Source organism: Vanessa atalanta, chromosome 25 (assembly GCF_905147765.1).
Source record: "Vanessa atalanta chromosome 25, ilVanAtal1.2, whole genome shotgun sequence".
In the NCBI taxonomy this organism is placed as follows: domain Eukaryota; kingdom Metazoa; phylum Arthropoda; class Insecta; order Lepidoptera; family Nymphalidae; genus Vanessa; species Vanessa atalanta.
The window spans coordinates 1,845,557-1,864,091 of NC_061895.1; the positions used below are offsets into that span (position 1 = coordinate 1,845,557).

General features: G+C 34.7%; 1 protein-coding gene across 3 annotated transcripts in view; it reads right to left on the reverse strand.

Annotated features, from left to right (window-relative positions):
• LOC125073685 (inositol 1,4,5-trisphosphate receptor) overlaps positions 1-18,535 on the reverse strand; it is a 68,893-nt gene that overhangs the window by 26,619 nt on the left and 23,739 nt on the right. For all 3 annotated transcript variants that reach the window (XM_047684643.1, XM_047684645.1, XM_047684644.1), the window contains 15 exons: positions 14,036-14,106; positions 13,129-13,250; positions 7,035-7,154; positions 6,278-6,395; positions 5,688-5,800; positions 5,025-5,255; positions 4,489-4,601; positions 4,258-4,410; positions 3,964-4,048; positions 2,961-3,121; positions 2,457-2,622; positions 2,216-2,359; positions 1,700-1,844; positions 733-889; positions 296-395 (listed from right to left, as the gene is read on the reverse strand). In XM_047684643.1, the coding sequence (XP_047540599.1) occupies positions 296-395; positions 733-889; positions 1,700-1,844; positions 2,216-2,359; positions 2,457-2,622; positions 2,961-3,121; positions 3,964-4,048; positions 4,258-4,410; positions 4,489-4,601; positions 5,025-5,255; positions 5,688-5,800; positions 6,278-6,395; positions 7,035-7,154; positions 13,129-13,250; positions 14,036-14,106 (1,999 nt within the window). The remainder of the gene's footprint in view (positions 1-295; positions 396-732; positions 890-1,699; positions 1,845-2,215; positions 2,360-2,456; positions 2,623-2,960; positions 3,122-3,963; positions 4,049-4,257; positions 4,411-4,488; positions 4,602-5,024; positions 5,256-5,687; positions 5,801-6,277; positions 6,396-7,034; positions 7,155-13,128; positions 13,251-14,035; positions 14,107-18,535) is intronic.

The window sequence follows — 18,535 nt, forward strand, 5'->3', positions numbered from 1 at the left end:
GTTCGATTTATTTAAAAACTAGTATAGGGCCGCGGCTTTGGCCGCAACTTCCTAGCATATGTCCTTTTCTGACATTGTACATACACAGTGTCAGTAAAACGTGCATGTACAATTTCATGATTATCGTCTTAGTGATTAAGACGTGAAAGCGTAAAATATATAAATTACTTATACGTTTATATCTTCTACAATAAACTACACTTATTAAATGTCTGGGCGTTGGTGAGCACAAACCATCAGATATAAAATTGGCCCGACCACCTACCAATGCCGTAAAAAAAGTCGAGAGAAATACCTTTTTATTGTTCCAAAGCAACATAACGTCGTCTTCTACCGAGTATTTGTTACCTACGTCGTCGATTTCCGAGACGTTCTCGTATTTTGTGGAGACAAGTCTGTAACAAAATAAATGTTTTACTTCTGTTTGAATTGTTGACTTGGAGATCGAATAATATTATGTTAAATAAAATCTATCGTAAATAATTCCCCAAAAATGTATAATTTAAATTTGAAATTTTTTATATAACAAACAATCCTTCAAAATAAATTTAAAAATTCAGTATTATGAAATGATAACTTCGAAATGGTGTATTTTTTGTCTTTATTTTGTTCATTTATTTTTGCACAAACTATGTAAAGGTAGAAAACAAACAGAGAGTATACAATGCAAATAAGCGTTTGTGTTTTAATAAGAATTGATTGATGTCAAGGAATATCTTGAAAATTAAGTACCTTGTCTCAATAAGAATGTCAGCGTTGTTAGCACAGAGCACACTCTTGCAGATTAACTCCTGCGTCACAGCGATAGCTTTTTTGTTGGAGATGCACAAGTCACTCAGATAGTCTAAGAAACGGGATTGCCAGGTCTTCATATTCTTCCTGACCAGGCCTAGAAAACGACAGAGAGCGTTATATTTTTGTAAGCAATAAAATGATGATACTTTAACAGTGTTTGTAAGAGCGAGGGTTCCTTATGTAGAAAACAATTACTATTTACACTTAGATGCTATCTATATATGGTATCTTAGTGTATGATAAATATGATGTTAAAATTGTAGTATATTTCACACGAGTACAATAATCACAATACAATACAAATTTTGATTAAAGTAAAGTAAAGTAAATTTTATTGACATGAAAAGTTAACACGCACTAGGCAAGCCTGTCTTGCGGGTACCGACTACCGGTTACAATTCCGTATGTTTAAACAAGAGCTCGGACGATATACGATCCCATAAAGAATTATATAATAATATTATGTTATATAAAATAAAGCAATATATATGAAAAACAGAATAATGTGTAATAGAGAACCTAACCTAAAAAACAAAAACAATAAGTAACATAACAATAAAAAAGAACAAACATTTGTTTGTTTTTCCGGCTAGGATAATATAATATAATATTCTCGGCTTTTCTGTACTAAAATATGCATGTATTAAATATATAAATCTTCCTCTTAAATCACTCTGTTTATAGATGACAATCACGTTAAACTCCATTGCGTAGATCTTATCGTTCAGAGGGCGGAAAGCGATTTTGTTTTTTGTTTGAGATTTATGAACATCTGAATAAGCCGTACGTATAAACCTAGATGATTAATAGATATTTCATAGTAAATGTTCCTTTACTCAAATGTCTACCTAGACCATGCAGTTAAGACTATCGTGTTCAGTGTAGACACAGTGGTATATCTCACCAACGAACGTCTCTATCTCCGAGGCCGTGATGTGCTTCTCCAGCAGCTTCCTGTTGTTGTGCAACAGCGCCGTGATGGTGTCCTCTGCGAGTATGTCGTATCCTATTTGTTTTTGCATGAATCCGAAATGCTTTGCGATATATTCCTGGAAAATATGATTTCGATGATTTAATTCAAGTTGTTACTTGTACTAACTTATTTAAGGTTAACAATAGTTCGGAAAGTAGATTCTACCGAGAAAAGCCGGCAAGAGTCTGTAGTTACTATTAGTAAAACAATAGTAAAACAAAGCACAAAACAATACACAATTAAATGGAAATCCAAGTGTTGTTGTCGTATTGTGAAATTATTCTTATTTTTACTTATTTAATGAAATAAAACTTTTAATCAAACCAAAATTACTATTATAAAATATGTTAAGCTGACTTTTATTTTCTGAAGAAAAAATAAGTTTTCCAACTAAGACGAATAATTTAGTTACACTTATATAGTTAATTTAACTTTATTTCGTGTTACCTGATTCTTCCGATAGTCTTGCTGACTGAGTCTAAGTATCCTGTAGCAGAGACGGAAGATGAACTTATACGGCGCATAACGGGGATCATACAGTTCCTCTATCTTAAGGAACGCCTCTCCCTCCGGGGATTCTTGGAAGGGACCCTGAAATATGATGGCAATATTGAATCATGTTTAATTGATTCCAGCAGGGACCCATTATCCTAATAAATCTAATGAATATTATATTAAAGTACTTCACCTGGAGTATTTTGAAGAGCTGTCTCAATATATATTGTTCACGTAGCAGCTTCTGTCTGTCGCGATTTGGATTTTCCACGACCAGGTCGAGGGCTTTACACTTGTTGGGTTCGTTCTCGAAGCCCGCTATAAAGTATACTATGTCTTGGAGGAGGCAGGTCAATGCTCTGAAAATATTTAATTAATAAATATTATTTATGTATGAAAAGATAGATTTCCAATTAGATTTTTTGGCCCCACAAGGCGACTGGTTTGTAAAATCTGTTTCCAGACTTCATAAAGTCTTTCTTAGAAAACAAAACCCATCACCTTTATAAATTAACGTTTTGGCAGATTACTTAAGCAATTCTTTATCTCTTTCTGTCATTACTGAGACAGACATTCGAAAGAAGGAGACAAAGGAATGTTTAACTAATGACATTCTAAGCAACGTATACACGTAAAGATGTTTAAATCAAGTCAAAAAATCGTGACACATCTCACATAAGAGTTTTTTAGAACTCACTTCATTTCATTGTGTTCAATATTCCCGTGATGCAGTTTGGTTGACAATGCGGAGAGGACTTTGCAGGCGTCGTTGGCGAAGTCCAGGTCCCGGACCTCGCTGGGCGATACCGATATCAGAGCAAATGCCTCTTTGTCCTCTTTCACTACTGAACATCCCACCTGCAATTAGATTCTTTATTAAACAGAGTCTTATGTTGAGGGTTATGTTTTTAAATTAAGATGTCCAATTTTGTAACCTTGTTCAAAGTCAAATCAATATTTTTATTCGATATAGAAGCGTTATACTTCCTTTGGGACAGTCGAAAATCTATAACCGGTTCAAATAGATATATTATTATATTCTTTATTGCACTAAAATATGTTACAATGATGGTACAGTAATATATGTACAGGCAAAGGTGGACTTATCTCTAAAAGAGATTTCTTCCAGTCAACCTATGGAGGTGAGTGACAGGGTGATGTAGCGGGCAAAATAGTGCAGACTGTAGTATAGAAAATATGAAAATATAAATACTTACATAAATAAAAATATAATACATAAACATACATAAAAATACAATACACAGAATACATATACTACGTATATTATTTATATATACTATATAAATACATATACATATATCTTAAAAGGAAAAGGATTTTCAACCTTAAAGTTTAATCTAATAATGAAAGTAGTTTTACAATAACGTTAAAAATGTTGTTTTTTTAAATGCCTTTGTTTCGATCCATTGAATCTCAAAATATGCTGTGAACTTAAAGTACTGTAGCACGGAAACGACTATCTCATTTTACACAATTTTTAACTTGTGATTGATTTCTGGGGTTCTGTTTTTCAGCCTATACGTTGTCCCACACGAGATGACTATACTAGAATTGTAGATATAACCGTGTAATAGAAGTCACAAGTTTAGGTTTGTTCCTTGTGTTCACATTAGGTGTATCATAATATCTGGATATTTTTTTAAGTATTTGTACAAAATTAGGTATATATTGAGAAGTACCTTCGACATAACTGGCTTTTCTTCTTCTTTATCGATCGGTATTGACGTCGAATGCACCCAAGTGTGCGTGCAGAGATGCTGTAATCTGTAAGGAAGCAGAGGCATAGCAGATGGATGTTATGGTCTAAAATCATCGGAGCGAAGACGTTAGATCACGTGTTGAATGCTTGTTTTACAGAGTTTTTGTATGAGTAATAATACATCTTAGCTCGAATGTAAACGAATTCATAGTTAGGAAACCATTAGGAATAGGGTTAGCTTTGTCAGCAGAAGGATATCTCCGGTGGTTATTACCTGACGTAGCTGCTCTGCGGCACGGGCGCGTCGGAGTGCGTCATGGTGGTGGGGTCCAGCTCGAACAGCGTGGCGATCTCCGACGAGTGCGGCACCGACACGAGCTGGTACGCTGGCTCCGAGTTCAAACCCTCATTTTCCATCATATTCTCGCTGATGACAAATAAATTGAACTGTAGTTCGATTTGAATTTGGGAAACCTACCATATATGCATACATACAGCAACTTACGATTGTTTAATACAAGCTTCGGCGGCTAAGTAGTGTCCAGTAGCGAGGTGCTTGAAACGGAATATCGAGTTCCAGTGACCCGCGCCTCCTCTACACGGGTCGTGTTGCACTACCTGACACAAAATTACAATTTGTATTAAAGACCTTCCCCTTAATTGATGAGTAATAAGACCTTTTCTTTTTAAACGTTATTTACTTGTTTAATGCGACACATGTAAGGACATTTTAAGTATTACCACATAAAGAAAAAGATAATTTAATCGAGAAATTGTTTATGTTTTCTGTTTTCATGAATATAGAAATAAAAAACGTAAATTATAAACTACTTAGATTTAGTTATATCTATATATATTGATGATGGGTTTTACCAGTTAACAAAATGCAGTACTTTTTGAAGGAAGGTTGAGTGTGACCACCGAACAACAATAAAAAATAAATTTAAGACGATTCGAAATTTGAATTCTACCAATAAAAAATGCAAATAAAACCACATTATCGTCTTATACCTGTGTAAAATTATAAATATGAAATGGTACCTCAATCTCCCACAAGGCTTTACTGCTGGTGGCGGCGGTGGCGCTCGACCGGCCCGTGGTCCTGAGGAAGACGTGTTGCCTTCGTCTGTACTCATCCATCGTGAGGAACTTCTCTTGCTCCGCGTGAAAAAGTCGTACTACGTCACCACCCTTAAGCATCTCCTCCTGGTTCTCTTTGTGTTCTAGGAAAAGGGTCACCTTCCATGACGTCGATGAATTTACTACATTCACCTGAAAAGAAAAGTTTAAACTTTAGATACGGATATACATATATGCACGCAACCTCTGCGTATCCAATAATAAAGGGGAAAGAGCCGGGATGGCTCAGTGGTTAGAACGCATGAATTTTCATGTGCTTAATTTGTGTTTTAATTGATTTCGTGCTCGGCGGTGGAGAAAACCATCATGAAGAAACCTGCACGTTAATCCACCGACTCGCATTGGACCACCGTGTTGGAATAAGCTCTAAATCCCAGTGGGACATTTACAAGCCTGTAAATACTTACTATAATTTTACTTTATTTTTTGCTAAAGAAAGGGGGCTATTATATGTATGATATGGGGGCTATGATAAGTTGAGGCTTTAAGCTAGAAATTGATCGAACGAATACATTGGTTGATGATTTAATTAATAAAAGCACGCTTAGATCAATTCTCTCTCACCTCCATACATCCAACGTTGTCCGGTAGCTCGTGGTTAGAGGACACGTGTAGGACCTGTTGCCCGGCGTTCACCGGGTTCAATATAACCTTGTCGCCGACCACCACATTGTCCCCTACAGACGACATTATTATTAACTTTTCATTTAATTTATGTAAATCTACTTATTTAATTAGTTATATATTTGACGTTGAATCTTAACATTTAAATTCCAAAATAAAGGTTTTTCGTGTTGCCTTAGTATAAATACAAAAATACATCCCTTCTTCCCAGAGTATAAATACATACTTTAATGGTTGTGTATTAAATTTATTCTATGCCAAAAAGCATTTTTGTTTTCTTTAAAAGATCAGATCAGATCAATCAGACTCAATCAGAGTCTTAGTAATTACAGTTACACGTCTTTGGTTAGTTGATAAGGAGTGCCTGGACGATGTTGGAAAACGTTAAAATTTGTAACCATTGATCAAGTGCCCTTATAGTCCTTTCTGGTTTCTTATTTTAAATAATCATTACGTTATTCAAGTGTTTATGTTTGCAAGAACTAGTATTAGGTACCATTACGTATGTGTGTAAAAAAAATAATACGCACCAGTCGACCGGAGTTTGTAGAATGGTATTACATAGAACCACGAGCCTTCATTACCATTTGCGTCTAAATGCACCCGCATTGCATTTTTCTCCAGCAACGCGGGCAATCGTTTATTAACCTAGAACAAAAAAAGACATACATTTTATTTACATTGTTATAGTAAATAAAGTTTTTAATGCTATTACTACTGAAGATTTCTACTGTATAATTTGTTATTCGCTGTGTAGTAATAAATACTTTTTCGTCTATTTACTTACAGCTGGCTACAGCTATGAGAATTGTTTTATTAGTTCTGTGATGAGGATGTCTATAACATAAGGGTCGTAATGTATAATTACAGATAAAGTAATATTAACATACGATATTAACTAAGGGGCAACGACCTCTTGTGTTAAGAGAAGTGCCAAAAATTTTTGGTTGGTTACCACCAGACATTCTAGCGCCAAACAGCAGTATTCAGTATTGTTGTATTTCGGTTTAAAGGGTGAGTGAACCAGTGTAATTATAGGCACAAGGGAAATAACATCTTAGTTTCTTACGGTGCCATTATCAATGGTTGGCGACCACTTACCATCAGGTGGACCATTTGCTCGTCCACCTACCTATGTTATTAAAAAAACAAAAAAGTCTCATGAAAATTTTCTTTTACTTAAACACAAAATTAATTTGTAATAATTGATTATCAATTATTTCTCCAATTTTTAAGCGGCTAAGCTTATAGGATTTCTTTAAAATAAATAAATCAAAATACACTCACAGTCAAATATTTGTTAGACTTGACATGCAACAGTTGTATGACGCTGCCATACTGTACCACTGTTCCCAGTAGTTTTTTGTTCTCCATCTCGTTCTGCTTCTTCTCTATCTCAGCGGCATGCTATAGAGAAAAAGAGATAAACATTATTTTATTTACATACCTACACGCAAACAGATTTATATGCTATATGGAAACTTTGCTTAAAAATATCGCAAGTCCAAAAGGTCTTAACTATTTTAGCATTATCGTAAACACATGTGCACTTGGTAATTTAAATAACGTTTTAGAAATCATTCGGTGACATATATTTGCAAAAAATAAAAGTTTCATAAAAGATCATAAACAAACTCAATGTGAAAAGGTTTTTATTCGCAAATATGCAGAATGTTGTTTTTTTATAAAGTTTTAACATAACCCAAACAACTAAATGCAATTGTAACCTTGTATTGTAATACACTTTATAAAACTTTTATTTTTTAGCATTAGCAGCCCGTAAATGTTCCACTGCTGGGATAAAGGCCTCCTCTCCCTTTGAGGAGAAGGTTTGGAGCATATTCCACCACGCTGCTTAAATGCGGGTTGGCGGAAACTTTTATTAGTCAAAGGAATTATATATAGTAACAATAGTTTGTCTAAAATAATACATAATGTATTTAATATACAAAAACGAATATGCACCATTTGTTTTTAACAAACGAAAGGAACCCAAAAAGAATACTTAACTACATTAATAATAATAAATAAACATTAAAGAGATTGAAATTATAATTCAGCGTTGCGTATTTCGTTAAAACGGAACGAGAATGATCGAGTTTGTCGCCGACGGATTTATTTGTAACGTTCAGTCCTAAAACCATTACGAAAAACCGTTTATTAGGCCTGTCACGTATTAATGTCTTTTAAAATTCTTATTACGCTGAGATGAAAGAAACATAAGCGATAAAATTGTTTTAAATGATCATCGATCAAGTGAATTGCACGTTAAATTCATTTTATGAGATGCATTTAAAAATATGTGACAGACGACAATATTATCTGGGTTAATTGTAATGTTTTCTTTGCTTTTTTTTCTTAATGAAAATGTATTTTTTTTTTTTGATAAATTATGTAACTTATAGTTTTGTTAGTGTATTGTGTTATGTTAGTGAGTTTGTAAGCCGATCTGGTCCAGTAGCTAAAATGCGTTAATGTTAATCAAATGTTGTAGGATCAAAACCCAAGCATTACTGACATTTAAAGTTTTAAATTTGTATTTGGAATAAAAATTATCTTTTTATTGGAGGTGGAGGTTTACATCGTGAGGAGACTTGTATTGGATAAAAATCTGGCATCCGTGTATTCACCATCGCACCGAATTGATGCAATTTGGTAGAAAACTTCCGAAGGTTTTAATAAGTACGAGATAGGGCATTAGACCAGCAGTGGAATATTTGCAGTGGCATTATTAATTTATTTAAATTTAAGTAGTGACGTAGAAAACAAACTTTTGCCAATGAGTTTAATTATAAACGAAAGAGGTTACAAGCAAAAAGGTAGATTACGTACTGATTGAGTTTCATATGGATATATTTAAGTATGTTACTCCAAGATAAAATAACTAGCATTACGAATCTAATACCAAGTAATATCGCTTGTAATCGACCAATATACATAAAAAAACATCCCAATCCACCCACTAATAAAGTGAGAATAGATCGTATCTACGTGACTGATATGAACACTCTGTTGTCGATATTAAATTGGCATTTGATTCGTTTTTTTTTTTCATTTTCTATTTTAAACAGGTCAACGTGTAACGCTTTAAATATTCCAATGGAAGAGTAAGAAAATAAACAATCCGGCATCTTAGACGTTATTTATGATTCACGTAGACGATCTATAAAAATATTGTAGTGGACCTTTTATCAAAGGATGTTATTTTTAAAAATATTATTTTGACACGTATTCCATTGGAATATTTTCCTATATTCCTGTATTTCTAAATCGCTTTTTTAAACCGCCTCGCTGCTCTAGCGGCTTACTTATAAAGTCGCAGATCGCAAAGTTCACGTTCTCGGTCGGAACTATAAAAAGTATGCATTTTTCCTGTTTAGAATGTCTTAGTAGCCGAAGTGTGGATGTTACCAGTGTAAGTCTTTCTGCCTGTTTCGATCGACCATGCCATCGTATTACGAGAGTACATCTGCATTTACACATACATTAGTGTAATATCGTGTCTATGTGATGTGTATATAACATTTTCTATACAGTTGTTTAGCCTGCGTTGAGTGACTTTCTCAGAATCTTATCAGATCAGAAGTTCAGAAGGACATTAACGTCATCAAATTATTTCAAATATGATTTAATGTGTTAAACATAATAAAATATCCTTTGTATGTATCCAAATTTGCAGAATATTAAATGTACGAAATAAAACAAGATACTTTAGCATGAATATCTAAACATTTCATTTGAAATATTATTAATATTTTATAACATTTAAACCACTTTTTATACGTGATATAATTACGAGTGCCGTTAAAATTTTATTATATTACCGGTGAATATCTTGAAGAATATAATTTATGTTAATTCGATTGTTAATTGAGATGCATCATTTTTAGTAATAAGGGAATACCATACCAAGTATAAACAATAGCAAGTTTATATGAATAGTCGAATACTACACAATCTTGTTGGTTACTTGAAACTTTAAGAATAGGTAACTTAGTAAGTACATTGAATATGCTAGTACAAGTGTACCTTGTACCAGGAACTTGTGATTTATTTTTAAAAGTATATACATTAGCTACATTTATTTCTTATTTACATCTATTGCTAGTCCAGTTCATTCATGGTTTTTCATTGTTCATTCATTAATTCATGCTTCGTCCAGTCAATCCTGAGTTGTTGTAATATACGGTGATGTTTGTATTGATCTAGGTTAAGGATTAACAAGGAAATTGTTACTACTATGCTAGTCTTCAAAATTTAATTGAGTTTGTTATCTCAACCGTACCGATCAATCTATTTCGTGTCTTCTCCATTCTACGTGACATTGGTGAAATAATGCCCTGTCGGCACAACTAAAAGCCATTAAAGTAATAATTGAACTGAATAATATACGATGAAAATTAAACAAAGTAAAACAAAATTGCTAGAGACATTGATTATAGCAAGAAAGAAGAAACAATTGGATTAATTCCAAGATGGAATCGACGAAAGAATATATGGCATCTTTTGGGTTTTCAACGAGTACAAGACTAATCTGTAATCAATATAATTTAGCATGAAAAATTCATACAATATCGATTGTCGGTGAGTTACTGAAGAATTGTAAACGGTTGCTATAAAGTAATCGGAAAAAAATTCAGAGGAAACGCACAATAATTCCTTGAACTATAATTGAACTCAGCACATTTTTGAACTTGAAAGTATATTAAATCAATCATTTTAAAACAATATAATCTATATTTTGAGTGAGTCAGTGAAACATATCAACTTAGTTGCCAAGGTTCGGGGTGCAATGGAGATGTAAGGAATGGTTAAAATTTCTTACGGTGCCAATGTCTATGAGGAGAGGTGACCACTTACTATCAGGTGGCCCGTCCACCTACTGATTTCATAAAAGAAAAAAAAATGGAACTTGCCTTCAAATTGGAATATTTCTGACGCAGAGTTTCACTTCCGTCACGTCACATGAGCTTTATTTTTCGACTTAATTGATCACTCACGCAAAATGAGTTCTTATAACAATGCAATTAGTGTAGATAATTGGACTACAAACGATATATTTTTTGTATAAAAGATGACTGACAAGATAAAACGTCTAATTAACTTGTCCGCTAAAGCAATTTCGCTTTACAAAAAGCTTTAGACATATAACTCATCTTACATAACCGTCAGTGGTAAAATATAAGTATCAGATATATTCATAAAGTAAATAGAGCATGGATTTGACCAGTTGGGGTCCCTGAATTTGGAGTTCTGCACTACTGGGTGGTGGATTCACTTGTGAAAAAAATTATGCACCTCATGGAGATTGCATTCTTTCTCACGAAGGTTTCCTGTACTGCCAAATCAACAGATGAATTATGTACATAAAAATTTGAACCCACAATCATTAAGTTTAACGTTTAGTGGATAAATTTGTGAATAAAATTTAATTAACTCATGCAGATTTCTTTACGATGTTTTCTATAAACACTTAAGCACCAGATGAATTATACAAATGCAAAATTGAACCTACAATTATCCAAAGTATTGAATAATCTATGACAAATACTATCCAACTAATGATACCGAGGTTCTTCGATTGTCGGTAAAATGTTTGGAATTGGGTTATAGCTACTTACGCCTGCCTAAAGTTGAATACTTCACTATCAGTAGATAGTATAATGTGCATAATATGATAAAGCTCACCGATATAATATTTGCTCGTTTGACTTAATCACGCTCGAACGCAGATTTTAATAACAGTATAAAAATCGATTTTGACGAAGTCAAAAGTACAAGTCCTTGTACTTTTTTATTATTTTATCATACTAGTTTTACTTACACCAAGTTTAAATAGATAAGTATGTTATTCGGTGGTAGGTCTTTGTGCAAGCCCGTCTGGGTACCAACCACTCATTAGATATTCTACCGCCAAACAGCAGTACTCAGTATTGTAGTGTTCCAGTGAGTGAACCAATGTAACTACAGGCACAAGGGACATCTTAGTTCCAAAGGTTGGTGGCGCATTGGTGATGTAAGGAATGGTTAATATTTTTTACAGCGCCGTTTTCTATGGGCTATGGTGACCACTTACCGTCACGTGGCCCATTTGCTCGTCCGCCAACCTATATAGTAAAAATCTATGAACAAGGCAATATCAAGGAAAAACTTACATAGACAACTACGAACTATCTGTCGAGAGATATGGCGAAACGGATTTACGTGGTATACGAGCAGGCGCGGATTTCCCCTTAGGGCAAAAATACTTGGGCCGGAAAACTTGGATGTACCTTGTTTTAATAGTCGCCTAGCTAGGAAACCACACAATAACACCTAAAAACTGAAGAACTTGAACACATCTCTAACTAATTGAATTCTTCACATTTTTCGTAATAAACAGTAGGGGGGAGAAGGGGCCGCAATCTACCATAAGCCTAGGGCGACCAAGGTATCAAATGCACCCCTGTTCACGAGACAAGTGTGTATAACACTGTCAACTGTCAAATCCGATCAGATATTGAGAATTCTTTGACAGAAAAACCCAGCAATATTTATTAGTCCGACCCAAGATTTAAGGCCACGAACTCGGTACACAAGCTGGAGCTCTTAAAGTTAGACCTTTTTACTAGTCTAACTGCAGCCTACTATCGAAGAAGGAATAAAGATAAACAAATGCAAAAGTACTCTATGCGATTTGGTACAAGCTACTGAACAGTTCTTGATTAATATATATGACGGCGCATGGTGCGCCATCTTGTTTCTTCATACTGCTTGGAAAAGAGTGTCAATGGGAGTTGAACGGCGCTCTAGTGAAGCGTCGCGACGATGATAGCGCGGCAGCCATCTTGGATCGAGAGTTACATTCAAGATTTCTAACGCACCGCGTATGCGACGAATCGCTAATTTCGAACATTATCTCTATTCTTTTGTACGGGATTCAGTGATTTATGTGTAATTGTGTATAAGATTTATTAACAAATCGATATTGATGACTATTGTGAATATATCTGTGTGATTGATTGTTTAATTAAAAACTTACTGAATTTGTGGATCGTTTATATATAAAATCGTTTGAATTTGCGCCCACTTAACTTTAATAATCCTGATTTTGCTAATGAAATGTCTATGTATTTATTTATAACACAACACTATTGCAATTAACTGCTTATATCCACTTTAATTTTACTTCCAAAGTTCCAATAACTGCTTCGGAAACTGCTACTTCAAAACGGCATTTTTCTTGCGAATAAATGACATAGATCCAATGATATGGCGTCAATACAATGACAAAGTTTATTTAACTTTATTCCTCTTTTGTTTGGAACAGACTATGGATAAAAATGAATGTATATGTTATGTGTCTTTATAAACAATGTAAGAAAACGTTGAGGATACTTACATGCAACCTCTTCAGCAGTCCGGTATCTGTATCGGCGCTGGCATTGGCGGATTGCTTGGCAGTATTCCAGAACTGCTTCTGAGCGGAGTAGCGGTTCATAGGACATATCTTGAACAGGCAATCTGGGAAAAAATTGACTACCTTAGTAAAGCAAAGGAATCTATATTTTTTATAAAACTGCCCTTGATTGTATTCACTTAAGACCTTTTAATTTTCGCATACACTTAATCTTTTTCTAAACTTTTTTCCAAGATTCTATATTTAAAAATATATAAACAAAATTGCTACATGAACATAAAATGACGTTTTATTTTATTCATACTGCTAATGCGTTAAGCTAACAGTATTTTTTTTTTATTTCTAAAATAACTGTTTAATATATCCTGTAATTCTTCAATCCGTTGCCAATTACCACTAATTAAAGACAATATACAACAACGCGTATTAATAAAGAACACGAAGAGAAAACAAATTTTAAATGCTATTATTTTTTATTAAGCTTTATTAAAATTATAATGAATGAATAAACGAGATTAACTGTATTTTTAATAATGGAATGAGATTCATGTGTTCTTGTTTTTGGCTAAGTTAAATAATATCAATGAATAATAATAAATATAATATAAAGTTTATTTCGAATAAATATTTAAATTTATACGGAAAGTGTGCAAGGAGTGTTGTGAGCGAGTGAGCGAGACAGCGAGATTTTTTTTAATGTGATATCGCTGTTTCTTCTAGCTGTGTTTGAAAATGAAATTTGAGCCATGACAAGTTTCGAATGACGGCCATTTTGAAGGTGTCACGAGACTGCACTTTAGCTCGATATGAGTTCAGCGGCCAATTATGTACAAAGATGTTTTAAAAGCACATGTGCTTTTTTAAAATGTGAAAGAATTTTATGACTTACCCCGGAACTTTTTGGGCGGATCAGTCAGGTCGCCTGCCTCAGGGCAAACAACGCACCTGTCATCTACCAACCTGCAACAAACGTTGATATAAAAAAAAGGTTTTCACGAGCGCAAAACAAGCGTATCGAAATATTTTAGCATATTTGATAAATTACGGAACTAATTATTTAAATAAGGAACAAGTTTCTATATTTAGCGCCCTGTGGGAGGGTTATGATTCCTTTGAGTTGACAAATAAAAACTCCGAGACAATCCCTTTCAGAGTGAGCCTTATTATTATTGAGAACATACGAAATTATTATTAATTTATTTATCTATACTAATATTACAATGGCGAAAGTAATTCTGTCGGTTTGTCTGCCCATTTTACGTTTTCGTTTGCCCATTGCCCACAAATTTTACGCTTTCTGCGCTTTACGCTGCATTTGATATGAAGCGTATATTTAGTATGAAGCAAACTTATACCCCGAGGACAAAACCTAATTTTTTATACCTAACAAAAAAAACGCGAGCGAAAATAATACAAAATCTTTATAAGAAAGTATATTAGAAAAAGATAATAATTTACTGGTCGGCCTCAAAAAATATTATTCTTTAAATACAACTTGGTGAAACTTAATAATAATTTTCTTAATTAAACTCAAGACTAAAACTGTTACTGAACTAAATGCGAGTCACGAAATCCTAAAGCTCATCGTATAGAACGCTGTGGACGGAGATTACTTTGAATACTAAGGAAATTGACTTTGTCCTTCCAGACGCCCATAATATAAAGGCTTTGCTTGTTTGTATGCTTTAACTTTACTACACTTTAATAACAAACACATACTATGCATGTATGTATACTTGAGTACATTCTTATTTTAAATTTGTTCAATGTTTTGAATAATTATAATTTGTTTGATATAATAATAGATTTTTTTTTTGTTTTTATTTTAACGATTTCGTTAAGCGTATATTGAAATGTAGTAATATTTTGTTAACAAAGACAAATCGAAAACAGTTCGTATATCTTAGACGTGGTCCTTAAAACGTATGTACATAAAGTTTCAATCGAATTACTTAATTAGTTTGATGTAATTTATAGAATTGGCATTTATAAATAGGTACATTTAATTTTTAATTTTGAGTATTATTTATATCATTAATATAACGGTTTTACATAACAATAAAACCGATATTATGTGCCGAGAGGAAAACATACAGCATTGCTTTGAAGAAGCAGTGTATACTTAGCCTTATATTTGCGGTCTATGCTTCCGAGTAGGGTAGTTCAACATCCCTCTCACCAGATGGCGTCAGTGACGCACCAGCAAGACGGGAACCGTTTTCATTTCGAATGTCATAGTCTTCACCAGGAAGAACTTCCTGCAATGCTGTATGTTTTCCTCTCGGCACATAATATCGGTTTTATTGTTATGTAAAACCGTTATATTGATGTGCCTTCGGAAAACATACAGCATTGCTTTGAAGACGTGTTTGTTATCTGCTGGTGAAATAAACATAAATACACAACGCTATGATGATTAGGAATGATTCATAATTAAATATAAAACATATTAATAGTAACTTATTAATTTTTATTTTATTTAGTATTTCTAATTATTACATAAGAAAATTATTATAATTAGGAAGTCATTATACATGACATGAATCAATTGAAACAATAATAAGAATTGATCTTAGAATATTACTATTTATGTAATCATAAGAATATTTATTCTTTTAATTAAGTAAGATTTAGGATGGCATAAATGTTTTGAAGAACTCATTACAATTATCTTTAGGAAGGTCTATCGCGCGACAGTAATGATTAAAAAACGTATTAGAAGATTTCCAATTACCACGTGCTAAAATATCATCAATTGATTGATTAAGTGACCATTCTAAAGAAGCTACTGCGGATCTACAGCTACCTGGGGGTGCATGAATACCACTATCTTTAAGAACAGTGCGCACCCAGTTGCCAATTACAGTACGCGAAGCTGCTTTTATTATTTTATTACTGACCGTAATAAAAAGATTATCTAAATTTTTTACTTCAGATCTTCGTACTTTACTTTTTTCTATTAAAAGTCTAACGAGCGTAACTGGGAAAATATTCGTATCGTGGTGCTTAGAAAGCTTCCAGGCGGATTGACGATAATTATGTGTATCCGTCTTAGATCCAAACTCTGGTATTAAAATTATATTTTCACCATTATCAAAATAACTACCGTTAGAAATTTTGAGCAAGGTAAGATCGTGAATCCTACGACCAGATGCTAATAATAATACCGTGGCAGTTCTACGAGCTACATCAAATAGGGTGTCTTTCTGTGGAGTTGAAGAGAGCCAATCTAAGATTATTCGTGGATCCCACGTAAATAATGGTCTTATTATTTTCGGTTTAGCTACTCCTATTGCTTTAAGGGTATGTTTTATTATAAAGTTAGAAAATATTTGTTGTTCTACGTGTGGGCCACAAAAAGTTAATACTGCTGATTTATGTACTAGGATAGTACTATGGGATAACTTTTCTTGAATAAAAAGATGTATTAAAAATTTAGCGATATCAGCAGGTCGGGGGGATTTTGGATCTACTTCAGATTTGGAACACCATTTAATCCATCTTCTAATTGCTGGTAAATAAGTAGATAACGTTGATTGTCGCCAACTATTTTTCAGTAGTTCTTTCTCTTGTGTGGACCATTCCTTTATTTGGGCACCCCACCCCCAATTTTCCAAACTTTCAGGGTCAATATCTCTGCTTGCGGTGGAGGTCGCGATGTCACTACATCTATCATGTTCTCTGTCAGGTTCTGAAGTTCGTGCGGAACGTCTAAAGCTCTCGATTTCAAATCTTGGAGCCAGAAAGCTCGAGGCCAATCCGGAGCGACTATCAAATATGTTCCCACTACTTTGTTCAGGTGTGCTAAGACTCTGGGTATTAGGGCGGGAGGGGGGAACACCCATGCCAGTTGATGGACCCATGGTCTGCTGAATGCATCTATATAATTTGCTGATCGATCTCTGCAGTCTATCGATACGTAATTGGGAACCACAGCAGTCTCTTTTGTCGCAAACAGGTCTATCTCTCTCCCACTTCCGAAAAACTTCGGTGGTTGCTCGAGGCAGGAGATGCCATTCTGCGGGTTGTTTTCCTCGTGATAGTCTGTCTGCTATCACGTTGTACCGTCCCGGTATGTGATGCGCTGATAGGATTATCTTGAACTTGTCCGTCAAGCTCAAGAGTTTGTAAGTTAGTGCTAGTAATGCCAACGATCTGGTCCCCCCTTCCTTCCGAATGTATGCAATTAAGGTCCGATTGTCTGACTGAATTAGGACATGTGATTTTTGTAATGTTGTCACATTCAACTCGATCGATGCTATCACTGCATAGAGCTCCTTTTTGTTGCTGTGCCAACTTTTTTGACGAGATGACCACACTCCCGACATTAGTTTGCCGTCTAGATGGGCTCCCCAACCCGTGTCTGAAGCGTCCGTTGCTAAGAAATGGGTTGCTGGCTTCTTGTGTATAGGAGTTGAGTGACGTGTGGCTCCGCGCCACCACGTCATCTCTCGATAAACAGCTTGTGGAATCGGCTGGGCTTGTCGGGGTCTGTTCTTGTCGTAGTGACGTAAGAATATTTGAATTTTTCGACAATGCAATCGGCCCCGAGGTATTACAAAGTTGGCGAAGTTTAACTGTCCCAGCAGACTTTGTAATTCTCTGAGGTTGATTCGATCTCTTACGATCAACCTGTCTATCGTACTGTTGATGCTGTGTTGCCTCTTTGTTGGCAGTGACATTGTATTGATTGCAGTTTGCCATCGAATACCTAGGTATTTTAAATCCCGAGTCGGTGTTAATATTGATTTCTGGTAGTTGATTTGCCAGCCGAGATATTCCAAGTGCCTCACAGCTTCCGCAGCTTCAAGACATAACTTGGATTGGTCTTGGTTGACCAAAAGGAAGTCGTCTAGGTAGACTAGAACCCGACATCCCTTCGCACGTAGGGTCTCCGCGACCCAACATGTTACGGAAGAAAATAGATGCGGCGCTGAAGCCAGGCCGAAAGGCAAACACATCATTTCGTAAAGCTGATTGCTGTAACTGATCCTTAAGAACGGTCGGTGAGATTTTGCTGCCGGTATGTGAAAGTAAGCCTGAGAAATGTCCAGCTTTACCATCCAATCCCCCGGTTGAAGAAAATCTGGAACTGAGCTGTGGGAAATGAGTCTGAAATGTTTTGCTCTGACAAATTTGTTCAATTCTCGAAGATTGAAAATTGGACGCATTGATCCGTCGCTTTTCTTTCTTAGAAAAAGCTTGGAGATAAAGCTGGGTGTTTTTGGGGCAACACGTTGCAGTACACCCTGATTTATGAGATCTTCTATTATTTGGGACATTGCAGGTGACGTTTTGGCTGCATATTGCCTCATGACACGTTTGTTCGGTTTTATTAAGGGAGGTTTCTTGTAAAAGGGTAAACCAGTGACTGTTGAAATTATAAAAT